At 36.3% G+C, this 19,877-nt stretch overlaps 1 protein-coding gene across 1 annotated transcript in view; it reads left to right on the top strand.

The window, feature by feature from the left end:
* adgra1b (adhesion G protein-coupled receptor A1b) overlaps positions 1–19,877 on the top strand; it is a 190,735-nt gene that overhangs the window by 13,623 nt on the left and 157,235 nt on the right. Inside the window, exon 2 of the mRNA XM_032553794.1 lies at positions 10,222–10,293. Within this exon, the coding sequence (XP_032409685.1) occupies positions 10,222–10,293 (72 nt within the window). The remainder of the gene's footprint in view (positions 1–10,221; positions 10,294–19,877) is intronic.

The raw sequence follows: 19,877 nt of genomic DNA, 5'->3' as shown, positions 1-19,877 counted from the left end.
TGAGAGAACTATTTAGTTTTAATCAACTAAACCTAACATTTTAAATGTACTCTAAATGTATTCATCTAAAACATAACATCCTGAAGAAATGGATTTTTAAGAGCCTTTTACATCTTTATGGAAAGTAATTTCTTGCACCTGGGTAAGAGATGTATTTTTTACATGCTTCCAGCTGGAGCAAAAAACTCAGGAGGATGTAGAGTTTATGGTTGATGAACAACATAATGTTAAAAAAGAATCTGGTTGTATCATTGTGTCAGACAAACGTTGCTCTTAGACTGAAAGAAACTGTGTTCATTCAGTGTATTTCAAATCTGATTTTGTCCTTGTCTACATAAATTACCTTTTTAGTTTTTCCTCATCAATCGTTTTTAGACACTTTTAAGTAATCAAATTCCAGTGTTTCTTTGAGATTTTGTTCAAATGATTAGATCCAAAAAAAACAAGCAAAACACAATTATATACTTTTTATTTACATGTACAATAGCATGGAAAAGTTTGCTATTTTTTTCACCAATTTCAGGAAGTGAAACTCATTCAACATGGCTTCGTCACACATAGAGAAAAGTTTCAAGTCTTTATTTCTTGTAATTCTGAGGATTATGGCTTACAGTAAATGAAAATCCCAAATTCAGTCTGTCAGAAAATTAGAACATTGTGAAAAAGTAAAATATCAGAAATTCATGGTATCACAACATAGTCAGCTAATTAACTCAGGATACCTGCAAAGGTGCCTGTGACTGCTTCCTGTGTGGGTCAGACTGCAAACCTTTCAGTGAGTGACATCCTCCACAACAGGAGAAGAAAGCCTGGAATTAAACACACTTTTCAGAATCCTGAAATGTATGTCTATAATATCATATGTGTATTGATATTTTGCGATTTTGTTTCACTTTTCTTAGACTCTGAATGTTGGGTTTTTATTATCTGCAAGTCATAATAATCAAAATTGCAAGAATAGTTTTAGCTATTTCACTTTTTTAAAATAAAGTTGCATAATGAGTTTCACTTTCTTTTCTAGATGTACATGTATGTTAGATAATCATTTGTCTTCATACTTTTAATGAAATTTCAAATTTGTCTTACAACTGAATGCAGCATCTGGCAGTCTACACAAGCTACATCTTGTGTATTTCAGAGTAAACTCTTTTTTGCAAGTGTTTTAAACATTTTATTGTTACAAAGTAGGGTATTTTTACAGTTTTGATATTAACAATCAGTCCTTTCATCATTTTTTGCACAATTAGTATATTTATTTATTCCTTTTTTTCTTTCACTTTTAAGAGCCTTCACCTTTAAAGGTTTGAGAGAAATTCTGACTCCTTGGAAAATGACAAAAAGTACTCTTTTTCAGCTTTTTGAACTTTCCCTCATTTTTTTCTGTTTGGGCTCTGTAAAATGTTCTCTTTCTCTTGACCTCAACTCTAAGTCGCACTTCTCTCATTTAAAAAAAAGAGAGAAAAGACTCTTCTAACAACCAAGCCTATGGAACTTAGGCAAAAAAAAACCACTGACTGTACTAAGACTATTCTCTGATCTGCACACACCAACGTTGTGCAGACAATTTAGCATATAACTGAAAATAAATTGGATCCTAAGGGTTTTTATTAGCAGCCATTCAGAAATTAATTTCTTCTCTCTGAAGGATGTCAAATATAACAGTTTGGACAAGTTATTGTATTTTTATTGCTGTTGTTACAAAGAAGTAAGGTGTCATTGTAGTTTTGATTTTTTGTTTTGTCTTTTGATAAATGTTATACAATTAATCTACTCATAGATTCCTTTTCTTCTTTTACTTTGAAGAACTTTTAAAGGTTTGTGTGAAATTCTGAGTTCTTTGACAGAGACGTTACTCTTTTCATCTTTTTTTAACTTTTCCTCATTTTATCTGGTTAAACTCCTTAAAGTAGTCTTTTTCTTATCTTCAACTCAAAGTTGGACTTCTCTGATTTAAAAATAATACCTTTCCAATAACCAATCAGAAATTAATTTATTCAGATTTCTTTTCTCAGTGAGAGATGTCAAAGACGACAGTATAATGGACAGATAATTGTATGTTAGCAAAAATAAGGCCATTGCTGAAAAGGTTTCATACAGTTAATAATTAAATGATGGATATTTCATTAAGGTCTGTGTTAGGTCTGGATCTTTTCAAAAAACCTAAATTTAAGTTTTAATTAGTTTGTGTTTTGCATTGGCTCGTTTTCAGATGACCGGATCAACCAAAGTTTTCAAAACAAATATTTTTTGGTTATGTTGTTCCAGATATTTTCAATATTTTTACAGAACAGGTTAATATTATTATAAATACTGTTCTCTAGAATAGTTTCATTGTATTGCAAAATTATTTTAGCAGCAGTAGGAATAAATGGTATTTATCTAATTCAAATAAAAGCAGTTAGATAAATATATATGTTTAGTTTTATATCTTGGTGCATTTTTATGGAAGTATCTCGTACTATAAAAATCTTATTCTTAATCCGCTGTAATTAGTTTTTTCGGTCTATTACTCTCCTTATGTTTCACACATTAAGCTGTTGTCACTGGATTGTGTGAAATTGATAGAATGAGTGAAAAAATCAGCAAGCACAATTTTGAAATACCTTCAGAAAGCTGAAAAACTGTTGAACTAAGACCATTTTAAAAGAGTGCAGATTTTCTGGCTTATTGGAAGCAATTTATAATGAAATGATTTAATCAGCCCACAGTATTTGGCTGTGGCTGGAACACAGTAAGCAGTGACATGAGCCATTTGTTGCAATCCATAGAGACAATACTGAGTCTGTGCACTCCTCCCTTGTTGAAAGCGGCTTATCTACAGAGAGCACAATTAATAATATAAATAGACAGTTGAAGGGCTCCTCCAGAAGTTTGTCATGGGCTGTTTACACAATGTTCAATTCAGTTTCTTTTTTTTTTTTTTGTCTGGGATTTCCTGGACATTACACAGGACCTGAAATATGCATGCAGGGGTCTGCAAGCAGACGCGGATATACAGAGCAGCACAGGACACACTTGAGTTTGTACAAACATGATCAGTCTGTCCTTTACTGGAAAGTCTTTCCGTTGAGAGAAGTGAAGCAACAAAGGGAGCAGACAGGAGAAGAGATGCAGAATGCAGAGGACTGTTTTGGTGTCTTGACTTTTTGCCAGAATACCGCTACTGTTTTTATGTGGTAGACCAACACAAAGTAGCACATGAAAATACATACACATGGAAATAAATAATTCATGCTTTTTTTTTTTACACTTGTATTCATCCACTCTTACTCTGTTATACCTACATAAGCATCATAAAGACCAAGAAACAGCAGGCATGTCGTAGTTAAGGCTGTGTTGAAGTTTAAAGCACAGATTAGGTTACATAACAATATCCTAAACTTTAAGCATCTCACAAAACTTTATCCTGTGATCTGAAAACAAAGCATGTGGCAACCAGTGTAAACCAGTCAAGACTTGGACACTCACCGAAACTGAAATGCTGGTCACGGAGAGTGTGAATCAGAAAGTAGCCAAAAGGCCAGTGGTAACCCAGGAAACGTGCTGTAAACATGCCTCCAGATCAAAGCACATTCATCTGAAATCTTTGACAAGCCTTGAAAATGTATGTTCAATAAAACTTTACATCCAGTTTGATTGACCTTGAGTTATACAGCAACGGACAATAGGCAAACAGTTTAAACCTCTATGGGCAAAGCTGGTAGCAACATACCGCGAAAACCCTTCAAAACCCACAGCCGTAATTCATTCGACAGTGGCAGATGAATAAAAATACATGCCACACTTTTCAGATAGTTTTTTTTTTTTTTTTAAATAAACATGACCTTTTCACTTCACAGTTTTACTCTACTTTGTGTTGGTCTAACACACTATATCACAATGAAATACATGAAACGCTGCAGCATTACAAAACGTAAAACGGTTAAGATTGAATATTTTCAAACAGAGCTAAAACAAGCTGTGTTATTTCGATAGATTTTGGTGTCAAAGTATTTCTTTCACTGAAAATTACCTGTTCAAACATTTTCTCACCCCATTCGGCCGACTTCATGCATGTTGAGGACTGCTGCTGCAGTTTTCTTTTGTTTCAGTACAAACTCAGAGAAATGCAGTTATATAAGCTACAAGAGACTAATTTGTGTGGTATCCTGGGAGAAACTTGACTTACAGTGCCTTAAGTACTGTTAGCTAAGAATAAAGCTTATAGCTAACCTTTCCACTAGTATTTTGATAATTATTTTAGTGATGATTTTCAAGTTGTTGAGGTTGGAATGCCTTGTTGCCATTATCATAATTGTTTGCTCTTATAGTCAGAAGAAACATCTTTGCGAAATTAAAATAATCTGACACAGGTATGAATAATTTTGCGCCTGACCCAAAAGTATGACACCATGAATATGACTGTGTCTGTTTACATTTTGAATACAGATTAGGAGCCGAGAATTTAAACTTTTGGTTACATTGGTCTAATATTACATTCAAAATACAGCTGTGATTATTTAAACTTTTTTTTCTCATGATCTTGGTGAAACACATGAACTCAACACAAAAAGAAAAATCAAGTTATCTGAAATTTCAAGAAACATGATCCCCAGATTTGAAAAACAATCACTTGCTGCTGTGATGAGCTGGAAATATTCAAATGCAAAGAGGCCGACTTTACAGGATTTAAGGGATCTGCTGCAATTATCCTGCAGTCCGATGCATTAGTGCACAATACTGGCGAGCAATTTCAACAGAGTAATTAATGCAAGGGACCTCAAGTATGTGTTAGGGGTCTTTCTTTGTCAAATCTCACTTTCCTGCTTTAGGTATGTGCTTGGTCACTTAAAATGATCAAGAATAAACCATAATTTAATGCATTTTTTAAAATCACAAAACTAGTTGAATGTCTATACACTGCATTCATTGCTAGTGATGTCTTTAGATTATAAGATGACACATACAGGTGCATCTGAATGAATTGCAATATTATTAAATAATTTTTGATTTCCGAAATTCAATGCAACAAGTGTAGTTTGTTTTAGATTTAGTGCAAACAGTAATATACTTGCTGCTGTGATGAACTGGAAAAATTAAAACACTTTTCTTTTTACTTTAGTATATTCAAGAGTAGAAGTAAAACATAGGCGAAAAATTACTTAATTCGTAAAAAGGCTACTTAGGTACTGAGTACTAGCAGTACAGTTTAATCTGATTGAATTAGTGAAAATGATGTAATTATATGGACAAAATATAAAATTATGAGTAAATACCACATCATTACAACTTAACAATTTCAGGCAGAAGAAATGCATACTTTCAAATCTGTTTTCCACAAGATGAAATATTTAAACCAATATTTCCAGTAAATAATGTTCATGTTAGAACAGTACTTCCAGTGACCATATCTATTTATTTACTGTTTGTTCAGTAGATGAACATTTAATGAACCACCAGAAGTTGACGAGGGCAATTTTAGTTAAAACACTCTTGTTAAAGTGAAGTAACTTGAGGTGAGTTAAGTAGCCAGAGATTGTACTCAAGTACTAATAGGAGTAAAACTTATTCATAGAAGTTCATTTATATAAAGTTACTCAAGAATGCTGATTGTTTTTACCTACCTCTTCTTATAGATAATGAAAACTCAAAATTCTAATTGTTTCTCTTGTCTGGAGGATATTCACAAAGTCCTTGTTTCGCTGACATTTAGCACTTGGAAAGGAAAGCATATCTTGCCATCCTGCAGTAGGAGAACTTGCCAAAAGAAAGCAATGCAACTCTTTGGTCAGCAATGTTTCCTCCAAACTTTTGTTCAATTTAAGTTTAGAACTCTTCTTGCAGCAGATCCACTGCTTTGACTTTTGGCAGAAGGATGCAGAAGGATATATTGACTACTAAGGCATTAAACTCCATGCGAACCCGGTGAAGGCAGGTCAACTGTCCACCCCCACTGGACCAACAGAGGCCACTGCAAACATAAACTACTGCCATCCTTGAACTGAGACCAAGTCAGAGAGAGCACTAGAGAGGAGCATTGGGGGTATAAAAAATAATCTCTCAACCTAAACAACAAGACTATTACTGTAATATTTTGCAAATCAGCTTGAATTTTCTGGGATATTGGCTGGGAAATAATAAGTAGATGGTTTGTGCTTTTACAGGCGATCTATTCTGAAACCTTGATGATAAATGGCTCTTATCAGATGTCTATACACTGCATATAGTGGTGATATGGAGTTGAAAGATTAACCATATTTCTAATGTGTTATGTCTGTCTGACTGCTAAATTTATCTGGCTTTTTGATTAATCTTACAATGAAGGTGCATCTTAAAATGTGTTAAGATGTTCTTGGAAGCTTGTATCCAAATTTCAGATTCAACTTTGTGTCCATCCTGATTTCAAGACATAACTTATTGTTATGACAACTAGCAATAGTCATTGAAGATCCTTAAATACAGTGCACAGTCATTTCACATACACATTTGATTGTCTGGTTAAATTAGGAAAAAGATGCTCACACACGCAGTTTCTTCCATCTGTGTGACCGCACTGACAAACATTTAGCCGGCTGATTTTGCTGCATTGAGAATCTTCACCTCAACATTTTCAGTGGACACACTTCCACTCCGCCCCCCTGGCAGTTTGGCCAGCAGTTTGCCCACTCAGCACAACTCATTGTGGGACCTCTCTGCTTAATCCTAGAGTTAAAATTGAGTATACGTTTCCTTGCAGCTCTAACGAGTGCTCTGTCGTCACAGTGGAGGCTAGCGACACGTCCCAATTACCCCCCTCTTGCTAAACCTGGCCAATTATTCCCAGAGCCAGGCTTGTTAAAGGAGGACGGTGCAGGAGGGTGATGGCAGAATCTGACCTTGTGAGAATCTGTGAGTGGGGGTGGTCGTTTGTTGACAGGAGATGCACGACATCACACATGCAGAGGGGCGCTCAAGGCAAGCTGATCACATGGGGCAGGCTGCTATCCACAGCGCCAGAGAGAGAAAGAGAGAGAGCGAGGAAACGGGCCTGCAGTGGATGATTCAAGAGCTGGCTGCAACAATCAATATTTCAGCAGATATAAAAACCGGAATCATCATCCTGTGTGCATTTAAAATGATTTGAAACTTGGGTGCAGAATGAGCGCTATATTTATCATTACTTTCTCCCCTACTGGCCCTAGAGGAGCTTATTCTAGAGCTGTCAATACCATCGCAACTTTCTGGTACTAATACCAAAATGAAAGTCAAAGTAATGAATCTGTTGAAAGTTCTTCATGAATGGTGTTGAAATTATTTCAGTAGACACAAAGACTTTGGCTTTAGATCCAGCTTTGAAAGAATCTTAGAAGTTGTGGCACATATTGCTTACATGAGACACTTATTTATTGCTCTTAGCCACACTTTGTTTTTCTCAATATTAATTTTCTGAATTTGGAATGTTTTTATGTTTAAATTGAAAAAAATTAAAACCAACAAGGGCATCTTTATTGGATTTATATCTAGAGTATGTAGCTTTAGTAAAAAGAAAAGACAGTCACTCTGTTGTGACAGCATTATATAAGACAGATTAGAGCTTCCAGTACATTTAACTGTTCCCAGTACTAATTACAGAAATACACAACTTGGTCAGAAACACCCAATCAGAGTTAGGAGGAGAGTCTTAACGCTCTCAGTCATGCTTGTTCTCTGCTATCCTACAGCACCTTCTCAATAGCAGAGCCTGCCAGGAATGCTCAGGTTAGTTAGAAAGGCCACTGTTGACTTCAGATAAATAGTTTTCCTATGACAATAACTTGTTTCTTTGCCATTAGCACATTGAGCAGCGAGTACACAAGCTTGATTGACAGGTTTATGCAAATATGTAAAAAAACAGCTTTTCTTTTGTAAAAGTTACATACTGTAGCTTTAAGGGATAAGAGTTCAATATTAGAAATCATATTGAACATGTGAGGGCTTAGCACGGTCTGATTTAAACCTGGGACCTTCTTCTTGCAAGGCAACGGTGCTACAGATGGTGTCACGTTACGTCCAGTTCCCCATCTAAAGCTCCTTATTAAGGCTATTGTTCCTAAACCTTATATTAAGGAATAATCAGTAAGCTATTGACTGTGTTATCATAGGAAACAAAAACTTCCTGTTTTGTGTATTGTCATTTTAAAGCAGGGGCTTTCTTTATTTTCAATTTGAAGTCTTTCAGTTGTTGCATTCCTTTGTTGTTTCTGCCTGTCTACCTCTAAAGGCCCCATGAGTTACTCAGTTCAACATTGACAGACTGAGAGCTATAGGCTCTCCTGGTGATATCTCAAAGGAGAATTGGACTTTTGTTTGTGAAATGTCTTGCCTGAGCTGCAGGTTGCAAATAGTAACAAAACACCTGATTATATCCACTGAGAGTTTATTTCCTTCGATGGCAAAATTTGCTATCCTGATTCTTTAGATGTATGAGATTTTGGTTTGGATTTGGTGTGTCAGCTCAGTTGTATTTTGAAGGTGTGATATACTTGGGAAATTTAGCTGAGCATTGTTGAGGTACCAGAAGGGAAGGCATTGTATGTTCTGAGTATGTGTTTGTTTTCCTGCCTGGTTTTTTGCTCTGTTGTGTTCAGGTTTGAGAAAAAAAATTGAGCTGCAAGACCCAGTGGGCTGAATAATAAGACAAGATGGGGTGGGTGGGTGTGCGTGTGTGTTGGGGTGTTTTTGGCTGTCAGTGAGGACTATTTTTCTATTTTTGTCAGACTAATGCATTACTCAGAGAAACATACAGTTTATCATTTTGCATTCAACACAGCCATAATTCATTCAAAACAAAAGAAAAAAAGGAAATGCAGAGACAGCTGCCACTGAAATAATCAAAATGAAAGCACAGACTCTCCTGAATATGAATTCACCACCCAAATATTCCTGTTGTCTTTCATTGATTTGTTCAGTGTAGTGACGCTGTCCAATGGATGACTGAATTGTGCTGAAATGGCGTTTCTGGGAGAACTGCCATTACACTGATATTTTGACATGGAGAAGCAGAGGATCTTGGATCATTACCCGTCTTAAACAGAAACGGCAATAAACAAGTCTTGAACGTGGCTTGGATGAGTAATTTACATCTGCAGCCTCATCAGACTAAAATCCTTATCACTCACCAGCATATCCAAATAAGATAAACAATTCATCAGCCATTTGACTAGGCAATTTTCAACAACTCTATTTTTGTCATAGTTAAAAATGGCATGAGTTGATTACTGACATCAAGGTATACTAAGGATGTAAAACTTTGCAGTTTTAATACTTTGACACCATACTCCTCTTTTCTTTGTGCAAAAATGACTACACCTCAGCTGACATGTCTGCAAAACTCCTGAAGTTTGCTGACCTTGGTCTGATCCAGAACAGTGATGAGTCTGATGAGTCTGTGTTCAGTCAGGAGGTGGATTCACTGATCCACTGGTGTGATCAGAAACACCCGGGGAATGCGACCCAGATGACCTCCCCTCCGCTTCTGCTAACATCAATGCAGACCCCACACATTGTGGACATAACCATCACATTTACCATTATACAAAATTACAAATATTGCAAAATTCCCAAATGTGTGCAAAATGTGGCCAATTTTGCACACAATCTTGGCAGGTAAAGCTATTCTGATTCTGATCTTAAAGATTTCTATCATACCATTCTGATGGTTTAAGGTTCTTTCAATGAAATACCAAAGAAAATGCCAGAGAGGCTGGAGGGCTCTTAAGCTGAATGATATATGGAGTAGAGTTGCTCCAAACTCAATGAGAAATCTTTATTGAAGTGTTTTGGTCATATGCAGACTCATTAAAAAGTTCTTTAACTTCACACCAATAGGAGGCTGTGACACAGATACAAAGTTAGCCTGTTGCAGTATTCTGTTGGTGCAAATCATGGGTATTTGTTGTTTTCTTTTTTCACCCCAAATGGTGCCTGAATAATTAAACCATTTTTGATACCATTAAATAGTATCAACAAATCTTAAAAGTCCCAAAAATTGACTCATGCTCGTGAAAATAACTTCCACCTAATTCACCAGATGAAGACATTCTGAAAGCAACTGGCTGTTCTTCACAAGTTATTTTTCACTTTAGGAAAAAAAAAATAGTGGTGTTTTAGTATTACGGGATATCTTGCTGTGAAATCTTGTTACATCCCTATTATAAATGTACCTCAGCTTTCTCGGTCTGTCAGCTCACCTTGACTTCTTCTTTTTCTCTCCACTTTAAACAGAAACCTGAGTAACAACAAGATCTCGCTGCTGAGAAACGGCTCCTTCTATGGCTTGGCCGCCCTGGAAAAGCTGTAAGTACTTAAATCAAGCACTCTTAACTGCTTTGTCCTCCCCAGAGTCCTAGTAGCTGTCATCACGACAGCAGTATTGTGCTTTTAAGCGGTAAAAAGGCAAACAGGGAACATGGTGGGAATTAGGAGATCTTTGTCAGTTTCTACCCTGCAGGAGACTCTCCAGTGTTTTTTAAACTCCTTCCTCTTGTGCTTGACTTGCACTGCAGCAGTAAAAAGTCTTAAAAGGGGATAAAATGGCACATTATATGAAAGACTAATGCGATGCAAGATCAGTGAGGTTTGACTGCGCGACTGACGAGCCATGTCCATGTCGATGAGTCTTGTACCGCATGCAGAGTCCCAGAGGGTTGCATTCATGAAGCCTGATTATAAGCTCTGTGTCGGCTGCCCCAGCTTTGCCCCCTGAAGTCATCTATTGATTGCTCTCACCTCCGTCCAGCGCAGTGATCGCTGATTTTCCACCTGATGGTGACACTGACATTGGCTACTGATTAGGAAATCAGAAGAGAGGCCAACACCACACAGAGCAGACAGCTTGATACCCCACTCTCCTTCAGTCAGTCATCCACATGGAAGCACACGCCTGCACACCCCCACATACACACAGGCTGCAACGGTGACTGGTGTGAAAATTATGATAGTCAGTTTGGTCCCTGTCTCCCTGACTAGTTGACAGCTCAATCCACACTGGAATATTGTCAGTGGAATGATTGTGTCCACTTTCTTCTCCTCTTTGTGACGTTGGTGGACCTATCACATGATGTCACCCGTCTCTCTGGGTCTTATTAGTCGCATTGAAAATATCTACTTTCATCCCTCCGGCTCCACTGCAGTAATGAATGGCTGGATTTTAAAGGCGCTCGGCCAAATGTTTGCTGTGGCCGCCCTTTCAGAGCAGCGCTTTGTGTGGCCTAAGACTCCCTTTGGCCCGCTCGATGGACGTGTTCTGTTCGTCCACCTTTCCCTCAGGCAGCCTTTGGCAGTAAGGTGTTTGTCGCCAGCAGCCGATGCAAAGCCAGGTAGCCACAGTGAGTTGAAAGTGGCAGCCAGATGTTCCTTCGTCTGCCCCAGCTGACCAACTTTCTGCTTGGACGGTTGGCTAGATGACTGGACAGGATGGTTGAGCTGAATTGGCAGCTGATTGACAAGTCTAATAGGGCATGTGTTTGCACCAGCACTGTAGCAGCTAGCCCCAGTACAGCTAAACAAACACACCTTTTAAAGCAGCAGTGGAAATTTAGCTTTTCTACAACATCTTTTGTATTTACCACTTGCATTAGTCAGACCGTTTTCTCATTTATTTATTTTTTCATAAGTCCTTCATTGTGAGGAATTATTTTCCTATCCAAACCTGATAGATGTAAAAGAAATTTAACTGTGCAGATCAGTCAACATAGACTTTTAACCAACTGTTACAGCCCTTGTTTGCTTTTTATGGGGTTGTGCCAGTCAAAACTGCAATTGGTGAGTGAGCATGTAGCATATGGTAATATACAGTGCTGAGCAAATGTCTTAGGTCATTATTATTCAAATGAATAGTTTGTGTCCAGTAAGTGAGATTTATTTTGTCAAACGTGGAAAACTCATTTAAAGCAGATTCTGAAAGTTTTCTCATCTGGAAACTGGAAATGGACTTCTTATCGATCTGTCCATCTGTCCCAGTCTGAGCACACACATTAAATAAAACACCTTATAATTTTTTATTTTATTTTTAATATTCTTATTTCTGTGGTCTTTTTTTATTTGCTTGTCCATTTTATAGCATTAGCAGGTGCTCATGATGAAGAATTTCATTTTAACAGGGGTCTGAACAATTTTCAAAGCCAATGAAAATAAAGAAAAGTTTTATGTCCAATGAAAACTCAGAAAGACTTTCTGCATATTTACTGATCAGGACCACTTTAACACTAGTCTGACAACTTAAATCACAAATAAAGCAAATCACGTTTGTACATTAGTGTTGATAACATCAAGTTTAATAGTAACATTTAGCTGTCAGGTTGACATTAGCTACTCAACATGCTAGACACCCAAAATTTGGAAAAATTTAAGTTCTAGATGTTTAATCCACAACCTTAAAAACATAGAAAGCATCACACAATGGTACAAGCATTAGCTAATCTTATATGTTCACCATTTTTATAATTTTTTTTTATTGGGACCATATTTAAAAAATAATCAGTACTCTCCCTTCCCTTTATGTTGGTTGCTGGATTTCTTTTTGCCTTTCAGCTTTCCGAGAACAAATGTCATAGGTTCTTATGATAATGTTTTATTATTCTCATCATAATTTTCCTCATCACCATCTGAGGTCACCATAAAATTTGAGTTCTCTGAGGAAAACGGCTTCCAAAGAGATTTATCTGGGTACAGCAGATAGTGTCTTCTTAAATGCAGGGCCCCTGTCTGTTGGATGATGGCCTGTATCCCCCCATATGGACACCGGCCCATTACTGTCAGCCAAAATGAGTCCCACAGGGGTAAAGCAAAAACAAAGCTCATCACTGTTCTCTGTTCAGTACACAGAGTCTCGCTTTATCAAAGGTTCCCACCGCAGAAGGCCTCACTGTTAAGGGCCTGTGTGGCATCGATGAGACTGGCATAGTTTTCAGTTCTCATGCTAATTCTGTCACATTTTGAAGCTTCTAAAAGACAATATTTTTTTAAATAGCAAATTTGGACTGAAAACACAATTTTAAAAATAAATGACTTAATCAGAAGGTCAGATTGTTGAAACAATGTCAAATATCCCATTAGCAGAAAACAAGATGTTTATTTTTCCATTGGCCCTGAACCTTAGCAAAACTTGTACAGATTCATTGTTTCACATGACATTAATTCATCCTTAACTGAAAGGAAATGCCGTTTTTTCCCCTGTCTGCCTGACCAAACATTATTTATCTAGCCAGAGGTATTTGAAGTCCAGCTGGATGGACAGAAGTTGCTTCAACTCAGGGCAAAAACAATATCAGAATTCTAGGTGGCATCTGCAATATCTCATTCGGAGAAGTGGATATCAGATGTGCAAGGAGGCATCTTTCCAAAGTTTTGCAACTCTCATTTTTACAAAGAAAGTGACGTTTACTCAGTCTTCCTCATGAATGAGTGCCTGGGCGGTGATTGATGGAGGAGTGGTACATCACTGAAGGATGTATCCTTCCAATGGTGTTGCAGAAAAATGTATGTACAAATGCAAGACTATATGTTGAATATTTGGGAAAGTAATTATTAATTTGGCAACTATAAGCCAAAGTGAATGTTTCTTAGAAAGTGACAGGTCAGAGATTAATGGATGTTTTTGTTTGTTTAGTCAATCATATCTAATTTGCCTTTGTGTAGTAATTTACTATCAATAAGAATTGTAGAAAGTAGAAATGGAAAGAAAATCCAATATTTTTGACAAAAAGCGAGCTGGTTTCAGATTAGCACAATATGATAATCAATATGATAAAAATGTAAAATTACCAATGTATTATGCTGGTTAAGTAAATGAGTATTTATGGTATATCCATGGCTACAAAGTGGCAATTAGTGACAAATTGAATTGGTTAAATCATGAAGTTGGACATTTTCCTTGAAAAAAAATTATTTAGGAAGTCTTTGATAACCCTAACCCTTAACATAAGGTACATTCTTTGCTACTTAAAGTTAGATTTGCATACAGTACAAATTTTTTTATTTTTTCTCTATTGATGGAATGTTTCTTTCCCCCTTTGTTTAACAAAAGACAAATATGATAAAGCCTTACATAAACCAAAGTTCTGTTTAGAAGTATAAATCATTTTATTTTCCTATCTAAATCTCTGACCAAGTTTGGAGAAACATTCAGGCATTTCTTGTTTCTCTCTTCTCTCCTTCTGCTGGATGTCGTTGATCACAGATTTTTGGCTGCTATTTAAAACAGTAGCAGATGAAGCCGGTAAACCTCAGTCATAATTTCTTCCCATCTTGTCCTTTGCTTCTTTTTTTTCTGTTCAAACAAAAAAGCAAAAAAAAGCAGGATGGATTTAATCAAAGTCAAATAATTGTTTTCATTCTCCTTGACATTTTGGTTAGTTTTGGTACAATATCTCATAAATAGGACAGTGAAACTGCTGCTACAAAGAAATCTTCCTGATGATTTCAGACATTTACTGAGCTGTTTTTCTTTTCTTTTCACCACATCCTCTAAAATGGACTCAGACGGTTTCATGTGACTGTTTTTAAATGTTTTGACAGTACGCTTAAATGAGAGTGACTGCTTATTTTTCCTACTATTTTTGGAGCAATTGAAATGAAGAAAATCAGAGCAAATATTTTATTGGGCGAGGAGGAATAAGCTGCTCTCCGGCAGTGTTTGAAAAGTGTTTACTCATTGCTGAGAAATGGATTCAGACTGCAGAGATCTTTAACAACAAAAATGTCTTTGAGATCATTTCTTTCACAAACAGCCTGGGTAAACTCCAGAAATCCACTCTTATATTACAGAAGATTTATTTTGATTAGTATGCATAACTTAAAGTGTCGAATCACTTTGTGCTTTGTCTCTTGCCGTGTAGGTTAAAAAAATAATTAGCACTGGAGTCATGTAGTCTTTCTTTATGTAATGTGTATAATAGGAAAACAAACATGGGAGACTCCATTGCCATTTGATGGTCTGGCAGTGGTAGTTACAAAGCTGTCAGTGCACACACATTCACTCACTTTAATTGGACTGACCTGTCTGGCTGTTTGCCTTCCTTCTCTTCTCGGTTAGCTTTTAGCACATATTTACCATTCATTATATAGTTATCCATCTCTGTTAGGGTTTAGGTGGATGGAAATAAGGGATAGGCCTTCATCTGCAAATTGACCCATGAATGTCCAACATTATTTCATGGATTTAGATTAACTTATATTGTGTGGGTTCACCTTTGCCTTCAGTGTGTTTGACGTCTTTTTTTGCCTGCCAAAGCTCCGCAGTTATTTTATATATATCATAATCATTAGGACATTGGTCATATCATTAAAATCTTTTCAATTAGCAAAACACATGCCTCTAAGTGAAACATAAACCTCATTGGTAGATGTTTTTTTCACATTAATTAAAGGAAAAGAAAGTTTTATAAATTATTTAAAACATATCTAAATGTCCCACTGGTTGTTATTAATATTTTATATTGCTTACTGCCCAGAGTGGTGTCCCAACAATGGGGCAGCATGATAAAAATGATTAGACTGACTTTTTTGCAAAAAGAGGAAAGTGTTTTTCCTCTTGTTTTGCACAGTAAAAACGGTAATATGGCTATATGCTGTATCTGTCTGCTGGTGCTCAAGCTAATATTTCATTCAAACATTCTTATTTAAACTTTAAGATCTATTTCACAGATTTGTAAGGACTCTGGACATTATGTTGAATCTTCTCTGGTTAAAACTTTAAAATATTTAGACAGGTCAAACCTGAGCTAAACATTAAAACAGAGAGGACAACTGGGACCGACTTATTCTACCTGAACTGCAGATTTTCTAAAATACAGTTTTTGATTTGTGAAAGTTGTACTTTACTTGTGAAAAACAGATGTGTTGTCCTTTGATTACATGAAAAGGTTTTTGTCACTTTTGCAAACCTAATATGTTTAAGAGTTTCCAAGAGGTAAGTTTAAAACCATAGTTTAAGTCTGATTATTTAACATTTTCCTGCCTCAAGGTTTGCAAATATTTTTACTGCTATGTTGTACAAAGTAAAGAAATTACACTTCAACTAAATTACTTTGTGCAAAAAAAGTTTTGTTCATTTTAAATGAAAAACATCTACATCTTGCAATGATCCCTTGTTTGATATTCTAGCTAAATAATAATTTATCACTAACATTTTGATTGGAGTTGTATCCTTTATCTTCTAAGACTTAACTTTTAATTTTGCTGCTTTACACCAATGTACCAGTGGGAAGTTTGACATAAGACACATTAGTGGATATACAGTATGTTGTTGTCTCATTTCGCTGAGTGGACATATAAATTTAATACATAACGCAGCATCACTTTACATTTGGACTAGTGCCCAAGTAAGAGCACCAAGCTGCTCTTTTATTTATGCATGTGTTTCACACTGACCCCAAGTGCATCTGATGGTATTTAAAAAATTATATCAGTGTTGAGAATTAATTGCTAATATTGAAAAGAAAGTTTACTAAGCACATCCTGCTGGTTTTCGTGTGAGTCTTGTGAATGAGTCTGTTTGCTTTAAGTGAGCCTGTGTGCTGTTCTAATTATTTGGAATAAATGGCTCTAACCCTTTTATTTATTTGGGCATTCACTTCAAACTATAATTTATCTGCCTTAAAGCGGTAGATAACTTAAATAAGAATGTTTTTTGTGTATTTGTTAAAACTGTCACTATGTCCTGGCAGTATAACATGAGATGATAAAAATAAATTTAGCTTCATATCTGCAGAAACACACAGATCCCAGTCAAAAACACCAAAGAGAGCCAGCAGGAAGTTTGTAGCACTGTCAATCAAGCCTATGTACGTGCTGCAGTGGTAATCGTCTTAGCTTTTCCACAGAAGCTAACATCTAACGTCTTTTTTTTTCTCCACTCTTGGTGGGTACAGCCAATCAGCACCAAGGTAAAGCAATGGTACTCCTGGATTGGCTGCTTTACAAATAGTAGTCAGAGGCATGTCAAAGTGCTGCAGTTAGGTATTTCAGCTTATTTCAGCTCAGTTACGTTCCACAGAAATATTTCCGGACAGGTGAATCCGAGAAAACTAGGGATGTAACAATACCTAAAACTCATAAGATGAGACAGGAAATAGAGTTCACAAGAACGAGGTAGGACAAGATTTTATTTCAAGAAAATGTCAAAGATCACATTTATGCTCCTAAATGGTCTTTATTTTTGCATTTTTAAAGATTTTTACAAGTAAATCAACACACCGATGTTTTTCTTTTGGCAGAAAAACCAACATTTACCAGGCTTTCTGAGCTACAGTGCAACATTTTCCAGTTTCCAGCTACACGGCATACACTGTGATTGTGATGTGGCTCACCGTACCCATAGACATCCAGGAAGTCGGTTGTTATGGCAATGATTTTTGTCCCTGCAAATAGTCGGGGGTCCACTGTAATCGGATCCACTTTAAGCATTTGGCAATGGCAGCAATGGGCAGAGAGGAATTCTTCATCAGTGCAGATAGAGCATCTAGATGAGGTTAAGTAACGTTACTATTGAGTCATTGCTCTGACCCTTGAGTGACATTTAATTTCCATAGCAATGATGCATATGCAACTAATGATAAAATATTTTTAGATGCTGGATTTTTATTCAGTTCTGCTCATGTAACTCATGTATCTTTATCGTTCATCTCTGAGGCAGAAGGCAAATGCACAACAGTCTGACAGTGGTATTACGAAGTATAAACAAACAGAGCACTTGCTAAAATCTTTGGCTTTATTCTTACATTCATTGTCAAACAATCAGAGAAGGAGAATCATGCTTGTCTTCTCAGATGCACTGGTGATGAGTCACAAGTGGGCAGATATAAGTGAAAGAGTTCAGATACACCCCAAAGGGAGAAAAGGGGAAAAGAAGTTAGAAGAGAAAAGGAGAAAAAAATTAAAATAAAACCTCAAAAACATGGGATAAAGACATATAAACCACATATAAGCCTCTAATATTGTTAAAACAGTTCAACCATAACATATTAAATATACCTAAGCTCTCCAAGCATGAATTATTTTTATAACTAGTGTAATATTTCCGTACCAGCCTTTAGATAAAACTGCAAACCTCAGATCTAAATTTTGCCCTTTCAGTGACAGATAATGAATATGCTGCTGTCCTCAGGGTCGCTTTGCTCAGAAAACTTTGTGCAGGCTTAGATATACGGTGCAGTTGAACAGAACTGGGAAGCACTTCAGTAGCTTTTTAAACATTAAGTACAAATTGTGCAGTTTATACAGTGAGCCGCTACCGCTCCTCAAACAAGCGCCGCATGGGAGTCGAAAATGGTCATTGTTTAAACATTCATCTCATTTGAGCGACTCCAGCTGTTTCCACAGATATGAAGGTCTGGCCTCCACGCTGTGGTTATATTCTGTTTATATGTGTGAAGGAGTGTTATAAATACTCAAATACTCACCACATTTTTGTTTACTTCAGCTTAAAAAGAAAAATAGTGTTTTATAATACGTTTCCTTAGTTGCATCTTTGAAAGATTTAATCCTGCTGTTGTCAGCTGGTGCAGAATAGTAAACGTTTTTTCATTTTTATAATATAAACTTTCTCTACTAACATTTTTCTTTGCTGCAAAATTGAGAATTATTCGTTTTAGCTTTGGTTTAATTGCTGAACTTAATGTCAGAGTTTGTGCTTTTGAGTGCATCTGCTTAATGTGTCATCATTTGCTTTTGTGCCATCCTGCTAACAGCTGTTCTCTGTTTTGTGTGTTGATGTTAATTAGTTTTCTGCCTGCTGGGTTAGACCTTAGAGATGGATACTTTGCTCCGCTGGGATTGCATCATGGACGTGTTTCTAGCAGATGGATCCACTTACAGTCGAAAACTCATTATTATTGCAGTATCATCCTCTTACCTTTTAAAAATTAGGAAAAAATTAAACCTTTTAATATGATATTTATTTAGTGGGGGAAAAAACTCCCATCAGTTAATTATCAGAAGCAATGTTTCTGATCTTACTGAAGTTGGCGCTTTGTACAACCCTCTTCTGCCGTTAGGTCATCACTTCTCCTGAAACATTTCACAAGGTTGGAATTAGAGCTGCAAAATATATTGCAAATTCCTTGTTTTCACACTCTTACGGTATGTAAAGTAAATGTATGTTTCACTAAGAAGTGCTTGAAATGCAATTATCATCTATGTTGGCACCTTGCATTTAATCTTCCTATCAATCAAATCAATCAAATTTTATTTGTATAGCACATTTCAGCAGCAAGGCATTTCAAAGTGCTTTACATCATATCAAACACAGAAACACAATGCAACATAGAATCAATCAAAACACGACGTTAAGTCAAGTTCCATCAATAAATTTGTAATTGATTACGTTTCAAATACAATCCTAAACAGGTGGGTTTTTAGTCGAGTTTGCATCCATAAAAGGTTTACCTGTTGCACTCCTACTGTGTTATATGGAACAAAATACCTGTTGCTATTTTTATTCCCACTCACGCTCACAATCACACAGTTTAAAATGATGTAGACAGCATTTTAATGGGCTTCTGGCACAAGGCTCCGTACACCTCTTTCATGGAATTGCCTGTAATATGTGGTGGTAAAAAAATGTTTTAGGAGGACTTTAAGTTGTCCTGGTAAAGTTAACTAAACTGCAACTAATTTATTTCCTTGCTAAAAAAAAAGAAAAAAAAAAGCTGATGTCAGTGCATGCAACTTTTTGAATAAAAAATTATGTTGAGATGGAAATAGTGATTTTTACTTTTTTCTCTGGAAAGACAACTTACTATCAGATTTCTTTATCACAAGATGTATCACCAGAACTTTCACCAAAAACATTCCCTGTTGCATATTGCACGATAGTAGGTCTTAGTAGGCTGTAGTCATAATATGCAGAGAAAGGGAAGTTTGATTACTCCTCTTTGCAC

This window comes from Xiphophorus hellerii, chromosome 22 (genome assembly GCF_003331165.1).
Source record: "Xiphophorus hellerii strain 12219 chromosome 22, Xiphophorus_hellerii-4.1, whole genome shotgun sequence".
Taxonomy (NCBI): domain Eukaryota; kingdom Metazoa; phylum Chordata; class Actinopteri; order Cyprinodontiformes; family Poeciliidae; genus Xiphophorus; species Xiphophorus hellerii.
Note: the sequence above shows the minus strand (reverse complement) of the source record. Positions and strands in the feature narration are given on the sequence as shown.